Below are 22,975 nucleotides of genomic sequence, written 5' to 3'. Positions count from 1 at the left end.
CAGGTGGTCTGGAAGGTGCCCCTCTCCTGCACTGGGACTGGTCCCTCTTGCTGGGTGACAGTGGTCTGGCCCATGGCACCTGGAAGAAAGTGAGAGTCAGGGACTGTGCAGGGAAAAGGCTTCAGGATGCAAACCATGACAGGAGGGAAAAGCCTCAGCGGGGAAGGCTCCCTCTCCCTTGCTCTGCAGCAGGAGCCTCAGGGCTGGGCACAGCAAGGTGGTGAGTGGTTTGGGGCAGCAGCGCAGAGTTCTTGGCTCCGTGTGGATCCCGCAGCATGATTATCCCCTCACCTCCTGCCAGGATGCTCCTGGAGGAGAGCTCTGCTGTGCCCCTGCTGCCTGCTCTTCTGCTGTCCAGAGTCCCAGGGAACGTCCTGCCATGCCTGGCCTTTACGTGTTGGCACCAGGACATCTTCAGTGTGGTGAGAGGCCCACACAGGGTGCTGTGAGAAAGTTACATCCTCCTTCCAAAATCCTGCCATCTCAGATGGTTCCTGTGTCCCGGAGTGCATGGTAAACCAAAGCTCGAGGGAGGCAAAAGGAAGCCCCGGCAGTGCCGACGTGCAGGAGGAAATGAGTGGTCCGGGCAGGCTGCGCTACTTGTGCCAGCCAGGAGAGAGACTGCGACAAGCTAATAACGTCATGCCTGGGCCTGCAGCAGCCTTCATAAGATCAGGTTTTTTGCGTTGCAAAGAGAGAAATTTGGGACTGCAGGACAACTAAGAGACCCACGGCAAGACAGTTGTGAAACATTGGTCCCAGATGGGTCAGAAGAGAGAAGCAGACAGAGGTGGATGGTTGGCGAAAGGAAATTGGGAGCCGGTGGTTCACAGGGATCAGGACAGGTTTCTCCTCTCTCGGTCTTCCCTTTTCTTCTCCAACAGTAACAGTGCCCTGAGACTATTTGTGGGAAAGCACACACGAGCCAACACCTCCCAGCATTTTCCCACTATACAAGACCATCTCCCTGCAGAGACATAGAGCCAGGAAGGGGCTAGGGTTTCCCATAGACAAGAGGAATTATGCCTCAAGTAAAAGTCAGTGCTTACCCAGTGGTTGCCACAGGAAAGCAGCGAGGACGAGGTACCCGAGGTGCATGCTGAGCCCGACCCTCCGGTTTGTGTGTGAGAGAGTCAAAAAACCACCTCCCAGCCTTGAGGGAGCAGAACTGCCGGAAATGACACCACTAAGGGAGCAAAGAAGGAAGCACGTTTTCTTTCACCGCGCCTGAAAAGCCCCTGCTGTGGCTTTCTCTCCTCCACCATTGTCTTTGCCTCCCCAGCTACAAATGCTTGCTCTTCTGCACACTACTGCTTGGCCCTTTGGGGGTGCAGGGCAGTTGCCTCACTGGGGTTTCACATCTTCCTCCGTGGTCTCTGCTTCTCTCTGGATAGTGGTATTTCTTCTACGAGCAGGCTTCCCCACTGTTGCTACCGCTTCTCCCCATTCCTTCCTGTGCTGCCCAGGAACCACAGCTCTCTGCAGAATCTCTAGCAGGCTGAATGGGAAGCGCTGCTCCGACCTACGCCTGGGAGTCTGACTGTGTGCTGTGCAGGGGGGATAGCCTGCAACCCCCGAGAGGAACCAGACTCCAGTAGGGGCTGTAGGACTGCCACAAGTCCCGACGTGACAAAATCATCTTATTGCATGGGTGAAGGGCTGAACAGTGAGCAGAGACCAGGATGCGGGATTAACAGTGTGTTGTCCCCAGCCCTACCCCAACCCCCGCACCCCCACCCCCACCAGGGAGCACATGGAGCACTCAGCAGGGTGCTGCAATGTGAGGGAGTGAATGGGGCAGCCCTGCGCCCTGGAGCAGGAAGTGGATGGGAAGGGGTGTGGGCAGGAGGGACCCCAACCTTTTCAGAACCGCTGTATGCACTAGTCACAGCAGAGATAACAATTTCTGCTCATTCTGCTTAAGTCTACATGGGGCTATGTTTTCAAAGGAAGGACAGTAATAATTCTAATAACGACTGCCTGCATTCCCCCCAAGAAGAGAGGCACTAAAGCCAGCAGGATCTCTTGGAAAAAGCACTAGGTACAGAGGGGCAAAGTAGTTCCCAGAAATGGGGTGACCAGCTGTTTTCTGGTGGGCAGAGAAACCCACACCGACTCTGGGACGCAAGACCTTCCCCCAGCTGAGGGCTGGTGTCTCCCCTGGCCTGGAGGAGAGACATGAAAAGGAGTGGGACTGCTCAGAGGCAGGGGCTGGCAGCGGGTGGAACAGGGAATCTTGTCCAGCGTCTGGCTGATGGGTCTTGCTCACATCCTGCGGGGTTAGCTGATTCCCACATGCAGGGCTAGGGAGGGATATTCTTTCCGTGTGCCTCTTTGGCCAGGGGGCAAAACCACAAGAGCAGTTGTGCCTCCTACCAAGAGCCCGCTTCCCCAACTGGGGCCATGAGCGGAGACAGCGGGAGGAGGAACAGGGAGAGAAGCAGGTAGGATACCTCTCCTACGGACTTGCTCCAGTGGTCCAGCTATTTTGAGCACAGGATTTTGTGAGCTTGGTTTGGCTTGTGTATGCTGCAGTCTTCAATGGGTCTGCCTCCAGTCCTGTCTCCCCTGGAACCCATGTCTGATTTATTGGAACCTTTTCCTCATCCAAGGCCCTGGTTCTAGAAACAGCTCTAAAAGTCACACCAGCGCGTGCCTCTCGACATTTTCCCCTGCCACACAGGCTTGGCAGGCAGAGACCAAACCTCACCACAACCCCCGGGTGCTGTTGCTGGGCAGGCTTCAGCTCAGGGCTTCTTGCAAACAGTGGCAGGGAGGGATCCACTCCCCAGAGCAGCCCACAAGCCTTTCTATGCAATGCTGCATGGCGTACACACCAGTGTGGGCTCAGCGCACAAAAATAGACAGCACTGTCCTGGAGCTCGGCATCCTGCACATGCAGAAGCACCAGGGAGCTCTCAGCAGACAGCGCAGAGGAGAACCTCCCTGAATCCACATGAGGTTTGGAATTGTCCACACGCAGCAGCATCTGAGGGGCCTGGGTCAGGAACCGCTGGTACCAGAAGACGTAGGGATAACGGCTGCTGGTGGAGAAATTGCAGCGCAGTGTTGCACTGTGTCCTGCCTGGACGGTCGTTTCTGGTGGGAACTGGAACACAGAGTCCTTTTGTGCATGACCTGTGAAGCCAGGAAGGCATTTTGGCTCTGCTTATCCGTGTGGCCATTTATTGACTACTTCATCAGCTCTCTTGCTATCCCCGTTCTCCATCTGACCTCTCATATCATGCAAAATGCTGAGCTGTGCATCTCTGCATGCTTCATCTTGCAGGCTCTGGTCACTCCTCACCTCACACCCTAGACGATCCTACTTTCCAGCAGTATCCTGCGGGCTTTGAGTCCATCAGTTGTCTTCCTGTCAGTCCCTGAGCTGTATTAACTGTTGGTCTCGCCTTCAGCAAGACAAGCGATGAACTGTTCCTCCCCTGCCTCTGATCGTAACTGCTTACGGTAACGTTTTCGCCAAACTACACACCACATAATCCGTCCTTGACCTGTCCTTGTACAGCATTTGAGTTTCTTGCACTGAGTTAACCTTCTCTATATGTCCTTCCGGGATTACACCCAACCCTACACAGATCTGTAGCATTTTACCCAATACATCTAGGAGAAAAGATCCTATAGGCAGTATTGGGCTAGCATCTAGCATCTCTCTCCTTCCAATTGCAGATGCATTAACAGTGCGCGCAAGAATGCAACTTTCTACAACACTAAAGCGTAGTCTTAGTCCTCCTTTGATGCCCATTCCACCTGGCATAGTGCAGGTTATTAGCGATGTCCCATCTGCAACCCCCGCCTCCCTACAGAAACACTGCCAGTTACCTGGAGGGTCAGGACTCACATCCCCCGCTTCCACCCCCGACAGCACAAACTCTTGCCCTGCTCCTCCCCAGCCTGCAAGTCGTGTCTCACCAAAGTCTGCCAGTCCCACCAGGGCTGCCAGGAAAATCAGGGCCATGTCAAGCTCTCCTCTTCACGGGGTGACCAGGGACCTTCCAGAATGAGCGAGCTGAAGCTTGCGGGTTCCTGCCTTCTCCTCCCTCTGCCAGCTCAAAGCAGCCTCCAAACCTCAGCCCAGAGGGTGGAGCAAAGCTCCCTCACTGCTGCTTCAGATAGGCTTCCTTGAGGCCCACACCTCTACCACAAGACGGCTCTCTGGAGAGATCTTGGGCTAGTGCTGAAAGCGCTCAGCAAAGGAATCCAACTGCAGGAATCCTTGCTGGGCCCCAGGCTCCCTAAATCCAGGGCCATGCCTTTTCAGCGCCGGAGGTTTGGTACTTGTACGGTTAAGCCACGTGCGCAGTTTACTTCCTCTGAAGTCCAGGCCGTGTTGCCAAAGGGACTGTAGGACCATAATGGACGGTTAAGGTAGGCTGTGGCCAGGCAAGAGGGACACAGAGGAGGCTCCTGCGGCCTTCCTTCTCTTTTGGCCCTCCTGAAGATCGCAACCTGCCCCACCATCATACAGCAAGGGACAAGCACCCCAATGATCTTCTCCTGCCATCCGGCACCCAGGCAGACCGAGGCACCCCCAGCCAGTTCTGGAAAGGACAGGAAAAGCAACCCTTGCGTGCCCCCGTGTCCACCCTGTCCCAAGGGAGAGTCTGGGTGGAGACAGGACCATGCACAGGCAAAAGCGCCTGGACTCAGCTGTCCGACACTCTGTCCCCAGGGCGTTTTTCTCTTCCTTCTCCCTTGGCCACAGAGGCGGCTGGCTCCTCAAGAGAAATGTCTCTGAAAAGAGCACTTGCTGCAGTGTTGTAGAAAAACTCTACTTGCAGCAATTTAGTTCAAACAGCCTTTATTCACACACGCGCGCGCACACACGCTGGCAGCTGCAAGGGAAGCATGTCCAGTGCACAGCTCAGACAGAGGACCGCCTGATTAGCATAAGTAGATGACTTCTATGCCTTTCTTCAGGGTGGTATGGTCACTATCTGACACTCTCTGACTGGCGACACATATAAAGTAAAGAACAGAGAGAATGGATTCTTCTACTAGAAAACTCCACAGCTTCTAGTCAGTTCTACCCAGTTTGAATTCCTGGCGAGCCAGGCAGGAGTGAAGGAGTTGATGCAAATTTGCGGAGTTCTTCTTTGTTCTACCTTAATACGGCAGTGATTAGGAAAACGGAGTCAGTCTTGCCACTATTGACTCTCTGTTACTTCCATAGCAGAAGTCACCCATGCAGGGACAGACACACTCCCTGAATCCGGTAGGGGGAGGACACCCCAGTATAACCTTCTCTTTTACAAACGATGCCTCTCTATCCAGAGCACAACTCCCAGAGGCGGCAGACAGACACAGCAGTTTGTGCAGCAGTTTGCGCAGAAGGCAAGAAGGCACCTTCGTTTCTCCTGGCAGTGTGTGCTTCCTCAGGTACGGTCAGGACACGCTGCAGAGCACGTTCCCCAGTGGTGGTTGGAGTTGCTACGTCACCTGTGTGTGAAGCTTCAACCCAGACAGACCCTCTGACAGCAGATGCAGCTCTTCAGCTGTCAAGCTGCAGGGAGTGCCTAGGGCCTCTCCGTGAGGCCTGGACTGACAGTCAGCTCTCCTGCAAGAAGGTGTGCTGCGGTTGATCAGTGGTATCGCCAGGTAAAGGAGTTACGGGAGGAAGTCAGTAGGCTGCGTAGCATCCAAGAAGGTGAGCAAGAGATAGAGAGGGTATTCTCGGAGACCGTGCAGCTCCAGGAGTCCCCACTCCCTACTGCAGCGGAGTTGCCAGAGGGCTCTGTACCGTGTGAAATGGTACCTCATAACACTGTTGAAGAAGGCTGGAAACTGGTCACTTCTCGTAGAAGGAGAAAGGCTCTCGCTCCTCCTCAAGACTTTGTTCCTTTGAGGAACAAGTTTAGCACCCTGCAGGCTGAGGAGGAGCTGGGCATTTCTTCAAGGGAAGCTACTGGCCTGACAGACCCCGTGCCAAGTGGGAACACCCGGAAGAAGCGGCGAGTGATTGTTGTGGGTGACTGCCTGCTGCAGGGGACAGAGGCACCTATCTGCCGACCTGACCTCTTGTCTGGAGAGGTTTGCTGCCTGCAATTCGGGGGCTCGAATAAGAGATGTCATGGAAAGAGTGCCAAGGCTTGTCCATGCAGCAGACTACTACCCTCTGCTGCTCTCCCATGTGGGCACTAACGACACCAAGGGCAAATTGGATACCATCAAACAGGATTTCCGAGCTCTGAGGACGGTGGTCAAGGGTCTGGGAGCCCAGGTCACTTTCTCCTCAGTCCTGCCTGTGAGGGGGAAGGACGGGAGGAGGAGTAGACGGGTTTTCCAGGTTGGGCAGCCTGGTAAGGAGGGCTTTAAACTAGGAAAGATGGGGGAAGGGCAGTGTTATAGAGACAGGGTAGTCAGTAAAACGCTGCTCAAGCCAGGATGCCTCCAGCAGGTGCATGCAGCCAGGGGAGTCAGCACAGGACATGCCTATGGAGGATCCTCTTGCACCTCTCCTGAGAAATCTGCATGCTCAGTTGCCTCTCTGAAATGCCTGTACACCAATGCACGCAGCATGGGGAATAAGCTGGAAGAATTAGAGATGTGTGTGCGGTCGCAGGGCCATGATCTTGTTGCAGTTGCAGAGACATGGTGGGATAGCTCACATGACTGGGATGCTGTCCTGGATGACTATGTGCTTTTTAGGCAAGACAGGCCAGGAAGGCGAGGTGGTGGAGTTGCCCTTTATGTGAGGGAGCAAGTAGAATGTGTGGAGCTCTGCCTCGGGGTGGCTGAAGAGCAAGTTGAGAGCCTAGGGGTAAGGATTAAAGGGCAGGCTAACATGGGGGGACACGGCGGTGGGGGTTTACTACAGGCCACCTGATGAGGAAGAAGTCGTCGAGGAGGCCTTCTACAGACAGCTGGAAGTAGCCTCACGCTCACAGGCCCTGGTTCTCATGGGGGACTTCAACCTCCCTGGCATCTGCTGGGAAGACAGCACAGCTAGGCACAAACGGTCCAGGAGGTTCCTGCAGAGGACTGATGATAACTTCTTGACCCAGGTGGTGGAGAAGCCAACAAGGAAAGGTGTGCTGCTGGACCTTGTACTAACAAACAAAGAAGGCCTGGTTGGAGGTGTGAAGGTTGGGAGCAGCCTTGGCTGCAGTGACCATGAGATGGTGGAGTTCTGGATCCTGCGAGGAGGGAGCAGGGCAGCAAGTACAATCGCAACGCTGGACTTCAGGAGAGCTAACTTGGGCCTCTTCAGGGACCTCCTTGGAAGAATCTCGTGGAGTAGGGCCTCTTCAGGGAAGTGGGGTCTGGGAGAGCCGGTTAACATTCAAGCATCACTTCCTCCAGGTTCAAGAGCAGTGCATCCCTCTGAGGAAGAAGTCGAGCAAAGTGGGCAGGGGACCTGCATGGATGAGCAAGGAGCTCCTGGCCTAACTCCAACAGAAGAAGGAAGTCTACCGAATGTGGAAAAGGGGACAGGCCACTTGGGAGGAATACAGGGATGTTGTCAGAGTATGCAGGGATGTGAGGAGGAAGGCTAAGGCCCACTTGGAATTAAATCTGGCAAGGGATGTCAAGGACAACAAGAAGGGCTGCTTCAAATACATCAGTAGCAAAAGGAAGACTAGGGAAAATGTGGGCCCGCTGCTGAATGGGGCGGGTGCCCTGGTGACAAAGGATACAGAGAAGGCAGAGTTGCTGAATGCCTTCTTTGCTTCCGTCTTCACTGCTAAGGCCAGCCCTCGGGAATTCCAGACCCTGGGGACAAGAGAGAAAGTCTGGAGAAAGGAAGACTCTCCCTTGGTTGAGGAGGATGGGGTTAGAGATCATTTGGGCAAGCCTGACATCTAGAAATCCATGGGCGCCCCGATGGGATGCGCCCACGAGTGCTGAGGGAGCTGGCGGATGTTGCTGCTAGGCCACTCTCCATCATCTTGGAAAGGTCAGCAGAGATTCACCAAAGGGAAATCATGCTTGACCAGTCGCATTGCCTTCTCTGATGGCCTGACTGGCGGGGTAGATGAAGGCAGAGCAGTGGATGTTGTCTGCCTGGACTTCAGCAAGGCTTTGGACACTGTCTCCCATCACATCCTCCTAGGTAAGCTCAGGAAGTGTGGGTTGGATGAGTGGCCAGGGAGGTGGAGGGAGAACTGGCTGGATGGCAGAGCTCGGAGGGTTGTGGTCAGTGGCGCAGAGTCTAGTTGGAGGCCTGTAGCTAGCGGTGTCCCCCAGGGGTCAGTGCTGGGTCCAGTCTTGTTCAACGTATTCACTGATGACCTGGGTGAAGGGACAGAGCGCGCCCTCAGCAAGTTTGCTGATGATAGTAAAGTGGGGGGAGTGGCTGGCACACCAGAAGGCTGTGGTGCCATTCAGAGGGACCTGGACAGGCTGGAGAGTTGGGCGGAGAGGAACCTCCTGAAGTTCGACAAAGGCAAGTGCAGGGTCCTGCACCTAGGCAGGAATAACCCCATGCAGCAGGACAGGCTGGGGGTTGACCTGCTGGAAAGCAGCTCTGCAGAGAGGGACCTGGGACAACAAGTTAAGCATGAGGCAGCAATGCGCCCTTGTGGCCAAGAAGGCCAACGGGATCCTGGGGGTGCATTAGGCAGAGTGTTGCCAGCAGGTGGAGGGAGGTGATCCTCTCCCTCTCCTCAGCCCTGGGGAGACCACATCTGGAGTACTGTGTCCATTTCTGGGCTCCCCAGTGCAAGAGAGACATGGCATTACTGGAGAGAGTGCAGCGGAGGGCTGTGAAGATGATGAGGGGACTGGAGCATCTCTCCTCTGAAGAAAGGCTGCAAGAGCTGGGCCTGTTGAGCCTGGAGAAGAGAAGACAGCTCCTCCTGAAGGTCATCACTAAGCATCTGGAGGACAAGAAGGTGATCAGGAGTAGTCAGCATGGATTCACCAAAGGGAAATCATGCTTGACCAATCTGATAGCCTTCTATGACGGAATGACTGGCTGGGTAGATGAGGGCAGAGCAGTGGATATTGTCTCCCTGGACTTCAGCAAGGCTTTGGACACTGTCTCCCATCACATCCTCCTAGGTAAGCTCAGGAAGTGTGGGTTGGATGAGTGGACGGTGAGGTGGCTTGAGAACTGGCTGGATGGCCGAGCTCAGAGGGTTGTGGTGAATGGCGCAGAGTCAAGTTGGAGGCCTGTGGCTAGTGGTGTCCCCCAGGGGTCAGTGCTGGGTCCAGTCTTGTTCAATATATTCATCAATGACCTGGAGGAAGGGACAGAGTGCACCCTCAGCAAGTTTGCTGAGGATACTAAACTGGGGGGAGAGGCTAACACACCAGAAGGCTGTGGTGCCATTCAGAGGGACCTGGACAGGCTGGAGAGTTGGGCGGAGAGGAACCTCCTGAAGTTCGACAAAGGCAAGTGCAAGGTCCTGCACCTAGGCAGGAATAATCCCATGCACCAGTACACGCTGGGGGTTGACCTGTTGGAAAGTAGCTCTGCTGAGAAGGACCTGGGAGTGCTGGTGGACAACAAGTTAAACATGAGCCAGCAGTGTGCCCTTGTGGCCAAGAAGGCAAATGGTATCCTGGGGTGCATTAGGCAGAGTGTTGCCAGCAGGTGGAGGGAGGTGATCCTGCCCCTCTCCTCAGCCCTGGTGAGGCCTCACCTGGAGTACTGCGTCCAGTTCTGGGCTCCCCAGTCCAAGAGAGACATGGCACTCCTGGAGAGAGTCCAGCGGAGGGCTACCAAGATGATTAGAGGGCTGGAGCATCTCTCCTATGAAGAAAGACTGCAAGAGCTGGGCCTGTTCAGCCTGGAGAAGAGAAGATTGAGAGGGGATCTCGTCAACGTGTACAAGTATCTGAAGGGGGAGTGTCAAGAGGATGAGGCCAGCCTCTTCTCCGTGGTGCCCAGCAACAGGACAAGAGGCAATGGGCAGAAACTGAACCACAGGAAGTTCCATCGGAACCTGAGAAAAACTTTCACTGTGAGGGTGACAGAGCATTGGAACAGGTTGCCCAGAGAGGTGGTGGAGTCTCCTTCCCTGGAGATATTCAAAAGCCGTCTGGATGTGATCCTGGGCAATATGCTCTAGGTGACCCTGCTTGAACAGGGAGGTTGGACTAGATGATCTCCAGAGGTCCCTTCCAACCTAAACGATTCTGTGATTCTGTAAGACTCAGAGGCAATCTCCTCAGTGTGTAGAACTGTCTGAAGGGAGGGTGTCGAGAGGATGGGGCCAGACTCTTCTCCGTGGTGCCCAGCGACAGGACAAGAGGCAACGGGCACAAACTGAAACACACGCAGTTCCAGCTGAACACGAGGAAAAACTTCTTTCCTGTGAGGGTGACAGAGCACGGGAACAGGTTGCCCAGAGAGGTAGTGGAGTCTCCTTGGCTGGAGATATTCAAAACCCGCCTGGACGCGATCCTCGGCAATATGCTCCAGATAACTCTGCTTGAGCAGGGGGATTGGACTAGATGATCTCGAGAGGTCCCTTCCATCCTTGGCCATTCTGTGATTTCTGGGATTTCTGTGATGCATGAGTGCCCGGAGAAGGATCGACGGATCTTTGTATGGCTGCCTGCAGGGACGAATAGGCAGAGAGAGGGGGGAAGGAGGAGGACTGAGGGGTTAGTGGTGAAGAGAGGCTGTGAGAAAGACCGCCAAGCCAAAGGAAAGACATTTTGTTGAAAGTACGTTCCTGCTGTTCTCACAGGCTGAAACCTCCCTCTGAAAAACCCTCCTTCCTAACTCTTAGAACCATGGCAGAGGAGAAAGGATGCTTGTGACCTCCCCGGGTGGCACATGGCCCTACTTGTCATCTCTGCCAGGTATCTCCAAGCCCTAGTGGCTAACAGCCTTGTCACTCTCAGCGTGTGAAGTGACCAGCACCTGCTGACCGCCATGTACTTATTCCTCCGGTAGCCTTTTCTCCTCGGAGATCGCTACATTGCTGTAGGCATAATGCTCCATTACAGCACTAGCCTGAGCAAGAAACGCTGCTTCCTGCTGGCCCTGGGAGCGTGGGTACTGGGTTTTGTGGTCACCTTCTCCCAGGTGGCTCTGCTGCTGCAGGTGCCTTTCTGCACTGAGAACATTGTTGACCATTTCAACTGTGATGCTGAGCCTCTCTTGTGACCTGTTCTGGAAGAAGTCTCATGGAGGCCTGTGGCTTCCTGGCGTGTGTCACCCTACCCCCCAGTGCCAGGGCTGCAGGTCTCTGTGGGGAAGAGGTGAGGCCTTGGTCTCTGAGCACGGCAAGAGATGCCCAGTGCCTGGAGCAATGCTGCTTGGAGCAATGCGCCTGGAGATGGGGGCTGTGCCCTGAACCATGGGCAGGAGGATCAGGAAGGAAATTTTGCCTAGGCCCTGGATGCCAGACTCCTAATTCGAGGCCACCATGGCATTCAAGAGTTCCTCCTCTGCACGCATGGGCGCTTGAGGGAGGCCCAACCTCTGCACCCATGGGCGCTTGAGGGAGGCCCAACCTTTTAATGGCTACCTTAAGCCAAGGGTGGAGGGCCAACAAGAAATGGTCAGGTATCATAGAAAAGAAAAGTTAAATAGCATTAATAGTGAAGCTGGGTGTCAAGGCACCACGGAGCAATCGTGGGGGTTTGCGAACCGGTCTCTGTCCTGGGGCTGCCCTGGCACATGAGGGTGGTGAGCCCACACGGAGTGGCAACAGTCCTTTCCTCTGCCCCTTCCCATGTTGTGGAATTCCCCCTGGCTATGATGACACAATGGAGGGGAGGGGAAGCTGAGTGGAGGCTGTGATCCATCCCCAAGGCTCTTCTGGCCTTCCCCACTCCCGTCATTCCTCGCCGACGTCTTCTGCCCAAGCCTCCTCCCCCAGCACAGCTCCCATTCCCAACAGCCCGTGGGGCCACTGACCTCGCAGGGCCAAGGGGGCGTTTTTGGGGCAGAGATGCAGCAAGGCAAGGATTGATGGCCACAGGCTCTGGCGTAGCCACAAAGGCCTTCCTCAGCTCCAAGGCACAGCGTTCAAAAGAGGCTCCTCTGCAGTGAGTCCCTCCCTCTCATTCCTCTGGGAGTGATGAAAGGTCCCCCCTTGAGCTCCCACCTTATCCCCCGCCCTGACCAATGCCTTTTTTCCAGGGGCAGCCTGGGAGAGGGTCCACAGAGGGAAAGAGCACACAGAGGCCAGTACACATTGATGAGAGGGGCAGGATCACCTCCCTCCACCTGCTGGCAACACTCTGCCTAATGCACCCCCAGGATCCCGTTGGCCTTCTTGGCCACAAGGGCGCATTGCTGCCTCATGCTTAACTTGTTGCCCACCAGCACTCCCAGGTCCCTCTCTGCAGAGCTGCTTTCCAGCAGGTCAACCCCCAGCCTGTCCTGCTGCATGGGGTTATTCCTGCCTAGGTGCGGGACCCTGCACTTGCCTTTGTCGAACTTCAGGAGGTTCCTCTCCGCCCAACTCTCCAGCCTGTCCAGGTCCCTCTGAATGGCACCACAGCCTTCTGGTGTGCCAGCCACTCCCCCCACTTTACTATCATCAGCAAACTTGCTGAGGGCGCGCTCTGTCCCTTCACCCAGGTCATCAGTGAATACGTTGAACAAGACTGGACCCAGCACTGACCCCTGGGGGACACCGCTAGCTACAGGCCTCCAACTAGACTCTGCGCCACTGACCACAACCCTCCGAGCTCTGCCATCCAGCCAGTTCTCCCTCCACCTCCCTGGCCACTCATCCAACCCACACTTCCTGAGCTTGCCTAGGGGGATGTGATGGGAGACAGTGTCCAAAGCCTTGCTGAAGTCCAGGCAGACAACATCCACTGCTCTGCCTTCATCTACCCCGCCAGTCAGGCCATCAGAGAAGGCAATGCGACTGGTCAAGCATGATTTCCCTTTGGTGAATCTCTGCTGACTACTCCTGATCACCTTCTTGTCCTCCACATGCTTAGTGAGGACCTCCACAATGAGCTGTTCCATCACCTTTCCCGGGATGGAGGGGAGGCTGAGAGGCCTGTAGTTTCCTGGCTCCTCCTTCTTGCCCTTTGGGAAGACTGGGGTGACACTGGCTTTCTCCCAGGCCTCAGGCACCTCTCCTGCTCTCCAGGACCTTTCCAAGATCATGGAGAGTGGCCTAGCAGCAACATCCGCCAGCTCCCTCAGCACTCGTGGGCGCATCCCATCGGGGCGCCCATGGATTTCTAGATGTCAGGCTTGCCCAAATGATCTCTAACCCCATCCTCCTCAACCAAGGGAGAGTCTTCCTTTCTCCAGACTTTCTCTCTTGTCCCCAGGGTCTGGAATTCCCGAGGGCTGGCCTTAGCAGTGAAGACGGAAGCAAAGAAGGCATTCAGCAACTCTACCTTCTCTGTATCCTTGTCTCCAGGGCACCCACCCCATTCAGCAGCGGGCCCACATTTTCCCTAGTCTTCCTTTTGCTACTGATGTATTTGAAGCAGCCCTTCTTGTTGTCCTTGACATCCCTTGCCAGATTTAATTCCAAGTGGGCCTTAGCCTTCCTCCTCACATCCCTGCATACTCTGACCTGTGTCTCCAGTCCTGATGCATGCTGGCGTATCTCCAGCCACAACCAAGCTCTGGAGCCCCATCACCATTGTCCCGCTGGGACAGCACCAGGACCCAGCAGTCCTGAAATGCACAAGTAGGATGCTTTGCTGCCGGCTGAAAGTCTGCGTGCCCTCGCCCAGCTCCTTCCTGCTGGACAGCCTGGGGAGGGCAGCTTCCATCCCTTTGCTCCGCTGCATGTGCCCAAGGGGATTTAGCAGAGGTGTCACCGTGGAGTAGAAGACAGCGACTGTGCTGTCCAAGGGGTGCTGGCACTCTGGCTTCAGGCAGATGAAGACCAGAGGCATGCAATAGGTGGTCACCACGGTGAGGTGGACCGTGCAGGTGCACGAGAGAAGGCACGGCATCTGCTTAGGGCAGAGCAGATCTCCAGCATAGCTGTGATGATGCCCAGGTGGCAGGTGATGGTGAGGCTGAAGCAGGTCATCACCAAGATCCCCACATGCAGGAAGGTCACCCTCTCATTAAGGGTGCTGTCCCCTCAGGCCAGCCTCAGCACGGTTGCGGTGTCACAGAAGATGTAGCCCACCCAGTGCTTTTGGCCATCGGGGAGGTGGAAAGTGAGGTTAGTTTGGAGGGTGGAGGGCAGGCAGCCACCAGCCAGGTCCCTGCTGCCAGGCACACACAGGCCCTGCAGTCCATGAGGGCTCCACACCACAGTCGCTGGCAGGTGGCTAGGACTCAATGAAAGGCCTTCACCAGGTAGAAGAAGCACTCGGTGCAGCCCAGGAAATGGAAGAGGCAGCCCGGAGACACACAGTCCCTGAAAGACATGAGCCCCTGGTCCCCTGCCGTGAGGCTGGCAATGGCTGTAGGCACCACCATGCAAGAGGGGGCCATGTGCAGCCCTATATCAAAGAGCCCAGTCCCAGCTTCTGGAACAACCACAGGAATGCTTTGCTTCAATAAAGGACCCCTCCGACTCCGGTGGTGGTCAAGTAGAGCTCACTGGGGCATCCAGCATACACTGATACCCTTGCTACTTCTAAAACCCCACATTGCAATATAGTCTGTTCTCTATGAGCGATCAGTTACTGACAACATGCATTTACTCCTGACACGGGGATTACTCCTTGAGTCGTGCAGCAGACCCAGAAAGGGGACTATCTAGGTCGAGCTCCCCGTGCCCTTAGGCAGGAAAATTCTCCAGGTTATTTTTAATCCTAAAGGCATCTAAGAGCCCAGCTGGGGTGCTTCAGGCAGGACCGGCATCCCTTCTGACAGAGTGAAACTGAAACCACAGCTTGGAAAGGTCTGCACCTTCACTGTGGCACTGTGCACCTTCACTCTAGAGTTCGGGCAGAGAAAACGAGGTGGCTGCTCTAAGCACCAGGACGCCACAACAGTGTCTCACAACAGGCTCTCCTGCGTCCCAGGCAGCCGAGATGGGATTTCACAAGCACTGCGTTCTTCAAGGTCTGCCACGCGCAGGACAGGAACGGCGCAGCCCTTTTCTGCTCCTCACCCTGCCACGCTCTTCCCCATGGATCTCCAGAGCCGGCAGAGAAATCTCACCAGCTGCGCCCACCCTGCCTGGCTGAGGCCTGTCCCCGAGCACAGGGGAGCTCCCCAAGCAGTGCAGTAAAACCTGCGGTGTGTTCGGAAGTTTGGAAGAGTTTTGGAATGGGACTGCAAGACTTGGATGAGATCTGGCGCGATTCCTTCCAGGCCTGGTGCTGTGCAGGGAGATCAGATCAGAAGAGCCCACGCACTCTCTGTGCAGCCCAGGGCAAGTGCGGTCCCATCCTGGGGTGTACAGAGGGAGAACCCTTCCATGGCAGATGCTCCTTCACCAACTTCTCCTTCCTGTGAGGCCACTGACACCTGCCCCTTTCCGAAAGCGGATCTTGGCCTGCAGATCCCTGGGTGCGCAGGGCACAATAGTGCTGCTAGGGGACAGCTGAGGGCCCCTTGCCCAGAGCTTGGCCTGGCCTAGAGGCACCCCCACCCTCCCTCCCTTTCCCGCCCCAGGTTTTTGCACAGCTCAGGAAGCTTCCTGCGCCAGGGTGTCTTGCACAGCACAGAGGTACAGGGCAGCGTCGGAGACCTTGACTTCCTCCAGTCGCAGGAGGCTGTATTTCCCCGTGGTGTTCAGCCATGTGGTGAATCGGCCACTCTCCCTGGGGCCAGCTGCTGCCTGATATGAGACCAGCTGGGGGGCTTGGCCTCTCCTCTGCTGGTACCAAGAGGTACCAGCATTAGAGGTTGAGGTCTGATAGGTGCAGGTAGTCTGGAAGGTGCCCCTCTCCTGCACTGTGACTGGTCCCTCTTGCTGTGTGACGGTGGTCTGGCCCATGGCATCTGGAAGAAAGCAAGAGTCAGGGACTGTGCAGGGAAAAGGCTTCAGGATGCAACCCCCCCAGGGAAGAAGGCTCCCTCTCCCTTGCTCTGCAGCAAGGTAGTGAGTAGTGGTTTGGGGCAGGAGCTTGGCGTTTTTGGCTCAGTGTTGATCCCGCGCCGTGATAATCCCACCACCTCCTGCCAGGATGCCCCTGGAAGAGAGCTTTGCTGTGCCCCTGCTCCCAGCTCCACGCTCTCCTGTCTTGCCAGGCCCTTGTGTGCCAGGGCCAGAACACCTGGAGTGCGGTGAGGGCTCCGGGGAGGTGCTACAAAAAGTTCCATCCTGCCCTCCCTCACGTGCCACCTCGCGTGTCTCCCCAGTAGTGGGAAATGAGGAAAAAGGAAGCCCTGGCTGTGTTGTCATGCATGGAAAAAAAGGGGGTGGCCAGGGCATGCTGCATTACATGTGCCAGCCAGGTGACAGACTGGGACACCCGAGTAATGTCAGTGGGATGAGAGCTTTCCAGCACCAGAGCTGCATCAGCTCTGGAAAATCCTGTATATCTGGGTTGCAAGGCAGTAATTTGGGGCTGCAGACAGCAGAGAGCTTCTGCAAGGACTCGTCTGCAAAACACCGGGCCCGGATGGATCAGAAAACAGAGGCAGGGAGACATGGATGGCTGGGGAGAGAAAAGCTGGAGAAGGCGGTCTTAGACGGTCCGGGGATGAGGGGTTCCTTTGCTGTCTTATCTTTTCTTGTCCAGCAGTAACAGCATCTTCAGAAAACAGGTGCAAAAACACCCATGCGATCTGCTATTTCCCAACATTTGTCCTGTTTTCCAGAGCAGATCCCTTCAGAGACCTGGTGAGGAGGTGAGGGTGTCCTGAGGAGAAAGAGGAACTATGGCAAGAGTAGAAGGCAGTGCTTACCGAGCGATTTCCCCAGGAGGGCAGCGAGGACCAGGTACCCGAGGTACATGCTGAGAGCGACCCTCCTGTTTGTGTGTGAGAGAGTCAGAAAAGCACCTCCCAGCCTTGAGAGAGCTGAGCTGCCGGAAATGACTCTGTGGGGGGAGCAAAGCAGGAAAGAAGGAAGAGAAACGGTTTGTTCTTATCATGCCTGAAACGTGCTGTCTGCAGTTCTCCCTCTTCTGGCAGCGACACCTCTTCTGGTGTTGCAGCTCCGGCAACAGCCTGCTGAATGTCTTCACGATGCAGGCAACCTGGGGGCTCTGGGTGCCCCATGGTAGGAAGGGGCTGCTCCTGGCCTGATGTCCCCGTGGAGTCCTCACCTCCCCAGACAGAAATGCACACCACTGCTTGGTCCTTTGGGGATTTCAGGGGTTTTCCCCACGGGGGTTTCTCGCCTTCCTCAGGGTCTGCAGCTCTCTGGAGATGGTGCTGTTTCTTCTGGGCACAGATGTCGCCATCATTTCTACCACTCTACCCTTTCCTTCCTCTGCTGCCTGGGAACAACACCTCTGCCTGGAATCCCCAGAGATAATTGGGACCCTGCACTTCTGGGAGGGATGAGTAGTTCTGGGAGGCGAGTGAGGGGAAGCGCAGAGCTGCAGTGGGAGTGCCAGAGTGGACCTGGGAAGGCAAGTGTAGGCAAGCTAGAGAAGTTGGCAGTGTGGACTTGCGTTTGTGCAGACAGTGACCGCATGTCCTTGCTTAGGATGCAGTGGAGAGGAGAGCTTAGCGGTAGGGCTGAGATTTCTGTGGCAAGGACGTCTAGAGAGATGATGGCCTCGTGTCTAAAGCACGCCCACCATGCTTGGAGGTGCAATCATTGCTCTGTCCCAGGCTCCCTAGCAGCTGCCCAAGAGCTGAACACTCAAGGCCAGGGCCAGCATTCAGGTAGGAGCCTAACGGACAGCTCATGCAGGCTGCGAACAGTCAAAAGGACACGAAGGAGGCTGCTGAGGACCCCCATCTCTTTGTCCCTCCTAGAAATAGCAACCAGACAAGCCATCCCCCAGCAAGGGAGAAGTGTCCCTGGTGTCTCCTGTCCTCTAGCACCCAGCCAGACACAGGGGCCTGCACCTACCTCTGCAGGAGATGGAGAAGGGATCCTTGCACCTACCCATGCCCACCCTGGCCCTCCAGACTGTCTGGACGTAGGTAGGACCAGGCACAGACAGAAGTGCCTCGACCCAGGTGTCCAGCTCAATATCCCCACGGGGGGTTTTCTTTCCCTCCTCTCCCTCGCAGAGGAGGCTCCTCAAGGGAAACGTCTCTGTGAAGGGCACTTGCTGCAGGAGCTCCTCACACAGAGACGGAAACACTCCCTCCCACTGGCAGGGGGAAGAGATCCCAAGCGGAGCCCTGTTTTTTGCAGAGAGTCTCTCTCTTCACTTGCCCGCATACACAGCCTCCCACTGCTTGTGCCACCCTGTCTCAGGCCCTCACTACCTAGGCAAGCACAAGGGCTACCCACTCTTAATCTCTTCCCATGAATGCCTCCAACAAGGATCCTTCATCAGTTCTCACGCGGGGCCTTTTGCTAAAACGGTAAGCAGGAGCTGCAGAAGGCAGGGTTTCAGCACAGCCACTCTCATTCACAGCCCTCCTCTCCTACGGACTTCAGCTGAGGCCTGTTCAGCTGAGGCCACGGAGGGGTGGTGAGCTGCGCTCTGCTCTCCCAAGCCTGTAAACCTGCCAGCAGTTCCCTGATAGGCGGTTACAAAGGCCAGCTGACACAGGGGAGAGGGCTGAACCTCTTCTCTCTGCCTCTGAGGCTCATGAAATGTGAGCTGCTGGAGGCGCAGGGAGTTTCCCAGGGGCAGCCGGTGCCCGGGACTCTCCTCTCAGAGGAGGAGGCTGCCCAGACGCTGTGCCCATGCCCCTGCCCCCGCCCCTGCCCCACAGGCCCGGCCAAGGCAGAGGCAGCACCGGGGACTGGCGGGGGCAGGGAGCGAAATGCGGGTGGGGGAGCGGGAGCCGTGGGGAGGCGGCGAGAGGGACAAAGGGGCCGGCAGGAGCGGGAGAGCCCCTAGCGGAGCGGGAGCGACGTGGGGAGTCGCCACTCACCCACGGCCGGGCCGAGCTGAGACAGCGGCAGGGCCGAGGCAGGCCCTGTGGCCACGTCCCGGCATTGCTCGCCCCTCTCTGCCCGTGCCCCGGAAAGGCCGAGGCATAGCTGGGCTGGGCTGGGGCAGGCCGCGGGAGGGTCGGCGAGGGGCAGGGAGCCCGTCCTGCAGGCTGGTGGACGGGCTGGGACCTTCCTGGTGGTGGCGAGAAAGGCCCTGCATCCCTGGGTCCCGAGACCTGGCTCCAGGGCTGCGAGGCCGGGTCGGGCTGCAGGGCACTTTGGCCGGGGCGACGGGGCCGGGCGCTGCTAGCGGCGGGGGAGGCAGGGGCTCCCAGCACTCAGGCCGCTCCTGCGGCAGCTGTGCCCGGGCAGCAGCTCGGCCCGGTGGGCTTGCCGGCGCCCTATTTCCCCGGGGGAGCCAGCGGGGCAGCGCATGAGTGGGCGGCACCGCCGTTCCCGGGCCAGGCGGGGACGCACAGGCAGCGGCTCCGGCACCGTGACCACTACACCAACGGCTCCGCCCCTCGTGGTCGAGCGGCACTTCCCTCTGCCCGCCCGTGCCTCCGGCCCAGCGCCCTCCGGCTCCTCTGCTCCTGGCTCCAGCGCCCCCCGCCCCCCGCACAACGTGCTGCCCCGCTCCCGGCCGCAGCGCTGTCCACTGTGCCGAGAGCAGACAGGGTCCCGGGCACGCACAGCGTCCCGCCGCTTCGCCGCAGCGGGGCGGGGCGCGGCGGGCCAGGTTGGGGTTCGTGCACAGCGACAGCGGCGGCTGCCAGGCTCTCGCCGCGTCTCCCAGGGCGCACTAATACAGCGTGGCGTCCTGCCGCTGCGCCCGGGCGAGGCGCAGGGCGCCACAGAGGCGCTCGGCGGCCGTGAGCGCGGGGCCCGCCTCTGACACCCGTTGCTATCAGCTGCGGCCATCGGTGCGGGCGCTGCCGCGACCAGGAGGAAGTTTGGCGCCCCTGCCCGTTGGCGTGTGAGCAGGCGGGGATGGTGCGGGTGCCGGCGGCCTCGCTGGCCTCTGCCGACGGCTCCTGCTGCACCGGGGCTCCCTGCTGCCGCAGCCCCTGCCGAGAGAGAGAGAGAGGGGAGAAGAAAGTCACGTCGGCAAGCGCTTTCCTGCCCACAAAGGAGGGGTGCGGGGGGTGGGCTGAAAGGAAGGCTGAAGAGAGGAAGGCTCGCAACGAGGAAGGGCTGTAGTGGGGCGGGCACAGCTGCCTCGGTAGGTGCAGGCAGCGCGGAGGAGCAAGGGAGACGTGAGAGCTGGCTGCTCGACAGCATGGCCGGGGAGAGGAGGTGTGCGAAGGAGCCGTTGGGCCAGAGGCGAGAGTGGGGCAGGGGGAGGGGGAGCCGGCCGTCCTGGAGTTTCTTAGCCTAGAAGGTAGAAATATATAAGTTTTACAGGGCAGCAGATACAGTACCAACTGCAACACTGATGAATAAATGCAGGACAATTTGCTTTTGAAGGAATGTTTCCTGCAGAAGAAACAAGGAGTTTCCAGGCCCAAGCAACGCTCTGGACAGCCCTGGGGCTTTCCTGGTGGGAGGCAGGATTTGGGGCCTATGCTGGGGCAGGGCAGCTGCACCAGAGCAGCTGGTGCTTTGCAGCAAAGGCAAAGTGCGTTTGTATGTCCTGGGCTGCCTTGCAATGCTGCAAACACTGGGTGCCATGCGAGCCTCGGTTGATCCTGTTTTTTTGCCTGGCCCATTTCTCTTGCTTGCCTTTGGCCCCACAAATAAAAGATGCCCACACATGGTAAAGAAAGCAAGCTGCTTCTCTGGGGAGAGCGTAACAGTGAGGTGAACTTGCAGCACAAGGCCAGGGAGGGCTGTGCTGGACCGGGGAAAGCTAGTGTCCAGGTAGGGGAAGATTCTAGGAGTGCCTCGGGCTGTGCACCACACTCAGGGGTGCTCCGTGTGTAGAGTACGGAGCATTTGGGAGCGTGCTAAAAATAGAGCCATGCCCTGCAGGAGGCCCCCACCTCTGCTATGGTCTCCAAGAGCAGAGCAGAGCAGAGATCAAGGCCACAGAGCAAACGGATTAGCTGGAAACTGCTGGTCAGGTGGTCCGCAGACACCTCTGAAATACCCGCCTGCCCTCCACACAGGGACACGGAGCCCCCACCCTGCTCCTGCCTCTGCCCCTGTCCCTGCCTTGCAGCTGACCGTGACCCTACCCCTGCCCTGCTCTGGCCTTCTGCCCTGCTCAGCAAGGCCGGGGCAGGCAGCAACAGGGAGTCCCCCATGAAGCGGCCCTGCCTGCCCCAAGGTCAGCCTTGCAGCATGAAGAGCATCTCCCCCAGCACCGTCTCCACCACCTGGGCTGGGAGACCATAACCACGCCCACACGGCCATGGCCCAAAGCAGGCCCAAAGCACTGAGCCAGTGGGGCCACCTCAGGCACAGCGCCATGGCCTGGGCAAGCCCCCGGGGACCCAGGCTGTCCAGTAGCGCTGCTCCTGACTGATATCCCCACCCCAGGAATGCCTGGAGGACCCTGCAGAGGCAGACAGAGCACGGTCAAGCCCGGCCAATGGGCGGGGCGAGAAGGGCTGAGGGTGCCAAAAACAAAGCAGGGATCCTGCCCTGCCTGGGATCTTATGGCCATGCCACAGCACAGGGTCACCTGGGACAAGCATACAGCAAGCAACAGCTCTCTGCATGTGACCCAGCAGTTTCCTGGGAATAGAGAGAAGCCTCCACGCTCTGCATGTCCTCACCTGGAGAGAGGGAGAAGATGCCACAGCTGCAGGCACCGAGAAGGCTGTTGTTCTGGGTGTTCTCCAGGACTGGCCTCACTTTGCTGCCGGGAGGCAGAGGCTCTCATTGCACACAGGGCTGGAAGCGCTACTCTGAAACCCGCCAGTGTGGATGTGTCTATTGAGGCGGTAGGGCCAGCAGTGGCCCTGCTGCTGGTCGTGGAGCCCTATGGAGAGGTTCCTCCTCTGCCAGGAATATATAGGCTCAGGACAGAGCGGACAGTCTAGGCCAGTGTGGCGTGACACCTTCTCCTCTTCCTGCCTCCCCTCCTGAGCAAATATCTGGGAGAGTGGGAAGCCCCACAGTCAGGCTGAGAGCAGGGCATGGCAGAGGCCCTTCAGGCAACACCGTCCCACTGCTCCCAGGGTGCCGAGCGCCTCCAAGCCTGGACAACTGCAGGTGGGATTGGGCTACGAGGAGGCCATAACCAAGGCAGTTGATGGGGAAGGTAGCTCCTTGCAGTGATGGAAAGCATGCAGAGATGTATAGGCACAAGCCAACAGGCACTCAAAGACACATGCATGCACGCACATGCATAAGAACCCATAGGCCTGCATGCAGTCCATCACACCTTCTAGTACACAAACACAGTCCCACAAACACTAGTGCATAAGATCACACGGCAGGGGAGGGAGGGAATGCCAAGAGGACCTCCCAGAGGAGGAACTGAGGAAAGAGGACTGGAGTGCTGTGTGCAGGACAAGGCCCCAGACAAGCTGACAGCACTCTTTGACGACTCTGAGGGACTGCCTGCCCCAGAGAGAGGAGGAAGACCAACAGGTCGGCAGATTTCTCCTGAGAGCTGCATTAGGAAGAAGAGACATGAAACCCAGCAGTGCAGCTCGCCTGCCTGCGCAGGTGAGCATTAGTGGCCACTGGAGGGAGCTGGGAGGGAGGAGGAGAGAAGGATGTGTCACGTCCTCACACACAGGAGGCCTTGGGCATCCATCCAGGGACTGCAGGGTGAGGAGCAACTGCACCCCTTCCTGAGAATGGGACTACAAACAAGGCCACGGGAGTGTCCCAGGGTGCGACATTCCCAGGGAGAGGAATGTCACAGCCCTTTTCTGCTCCTCGCCCTGTCAAAATCTCCCTGCCCTACAAGGACTGCTGAAAGGAGGGTGCTTGTCAGCCCCTACAGGAGGCACCAGTGGCAGGGACTATTGTTCAGTCAGAGCCCTGACTGAATGAGCCCTGATGATCCGGCACTCCTGGTTTCAGCCTCTAGAAAGGTCTGGGTGAATAAGTCTCTGCTGCAAGAGCTGCTTTCACGCTAATGCCCTCCTGTGGTCAGCCTGCACTGAGGTGGAGTGGGGTGGTGGGCGGCGAAGGCTGTCCCAGGGGCTGTCAAGCACACCAGGAAGCCTTGGTCCATGTCCTTTGCTCCTCCC

At 57.4% G+C, this 22,975-nt stretch overlaps 1 gene segment (V, D, J or C); it reads right to left on the bottom strand.

Moving 5' to 3' along the window:
- Positions 1-13,469: 13,469 nt before the first annotated feature.
- On the bottom strand, positions 13,470-19,725 carry LOC138062182 (T cell receptor alpha variable 1-2-like). The segment is given in 2 exon segments: positions 13,470-15,811; positions 16,721-19,725. Coding segments are annotated over 2 exon segments (366 nt in total).
- Between the last annotated feature and the right edge of the window lie 3,250 nt (positions 19,726-22,975).

This window comes from Struthio camelus, chromosome 25 (genome assembly GCF_040807025.1).
Source record: "Struthio camelus isolate bStrCam1 chromosome 25, bStrCam1.hap1, whole genome shotgun sequence".
NCBI lineage: Eukaryota > Metazoa > Chordata > Aves > Struthioniformes > Struthionidae > Struthio > Struthio camelus.
This window is presented reverse-complemented; position numbering and strand designations above follow the sequence as displayed.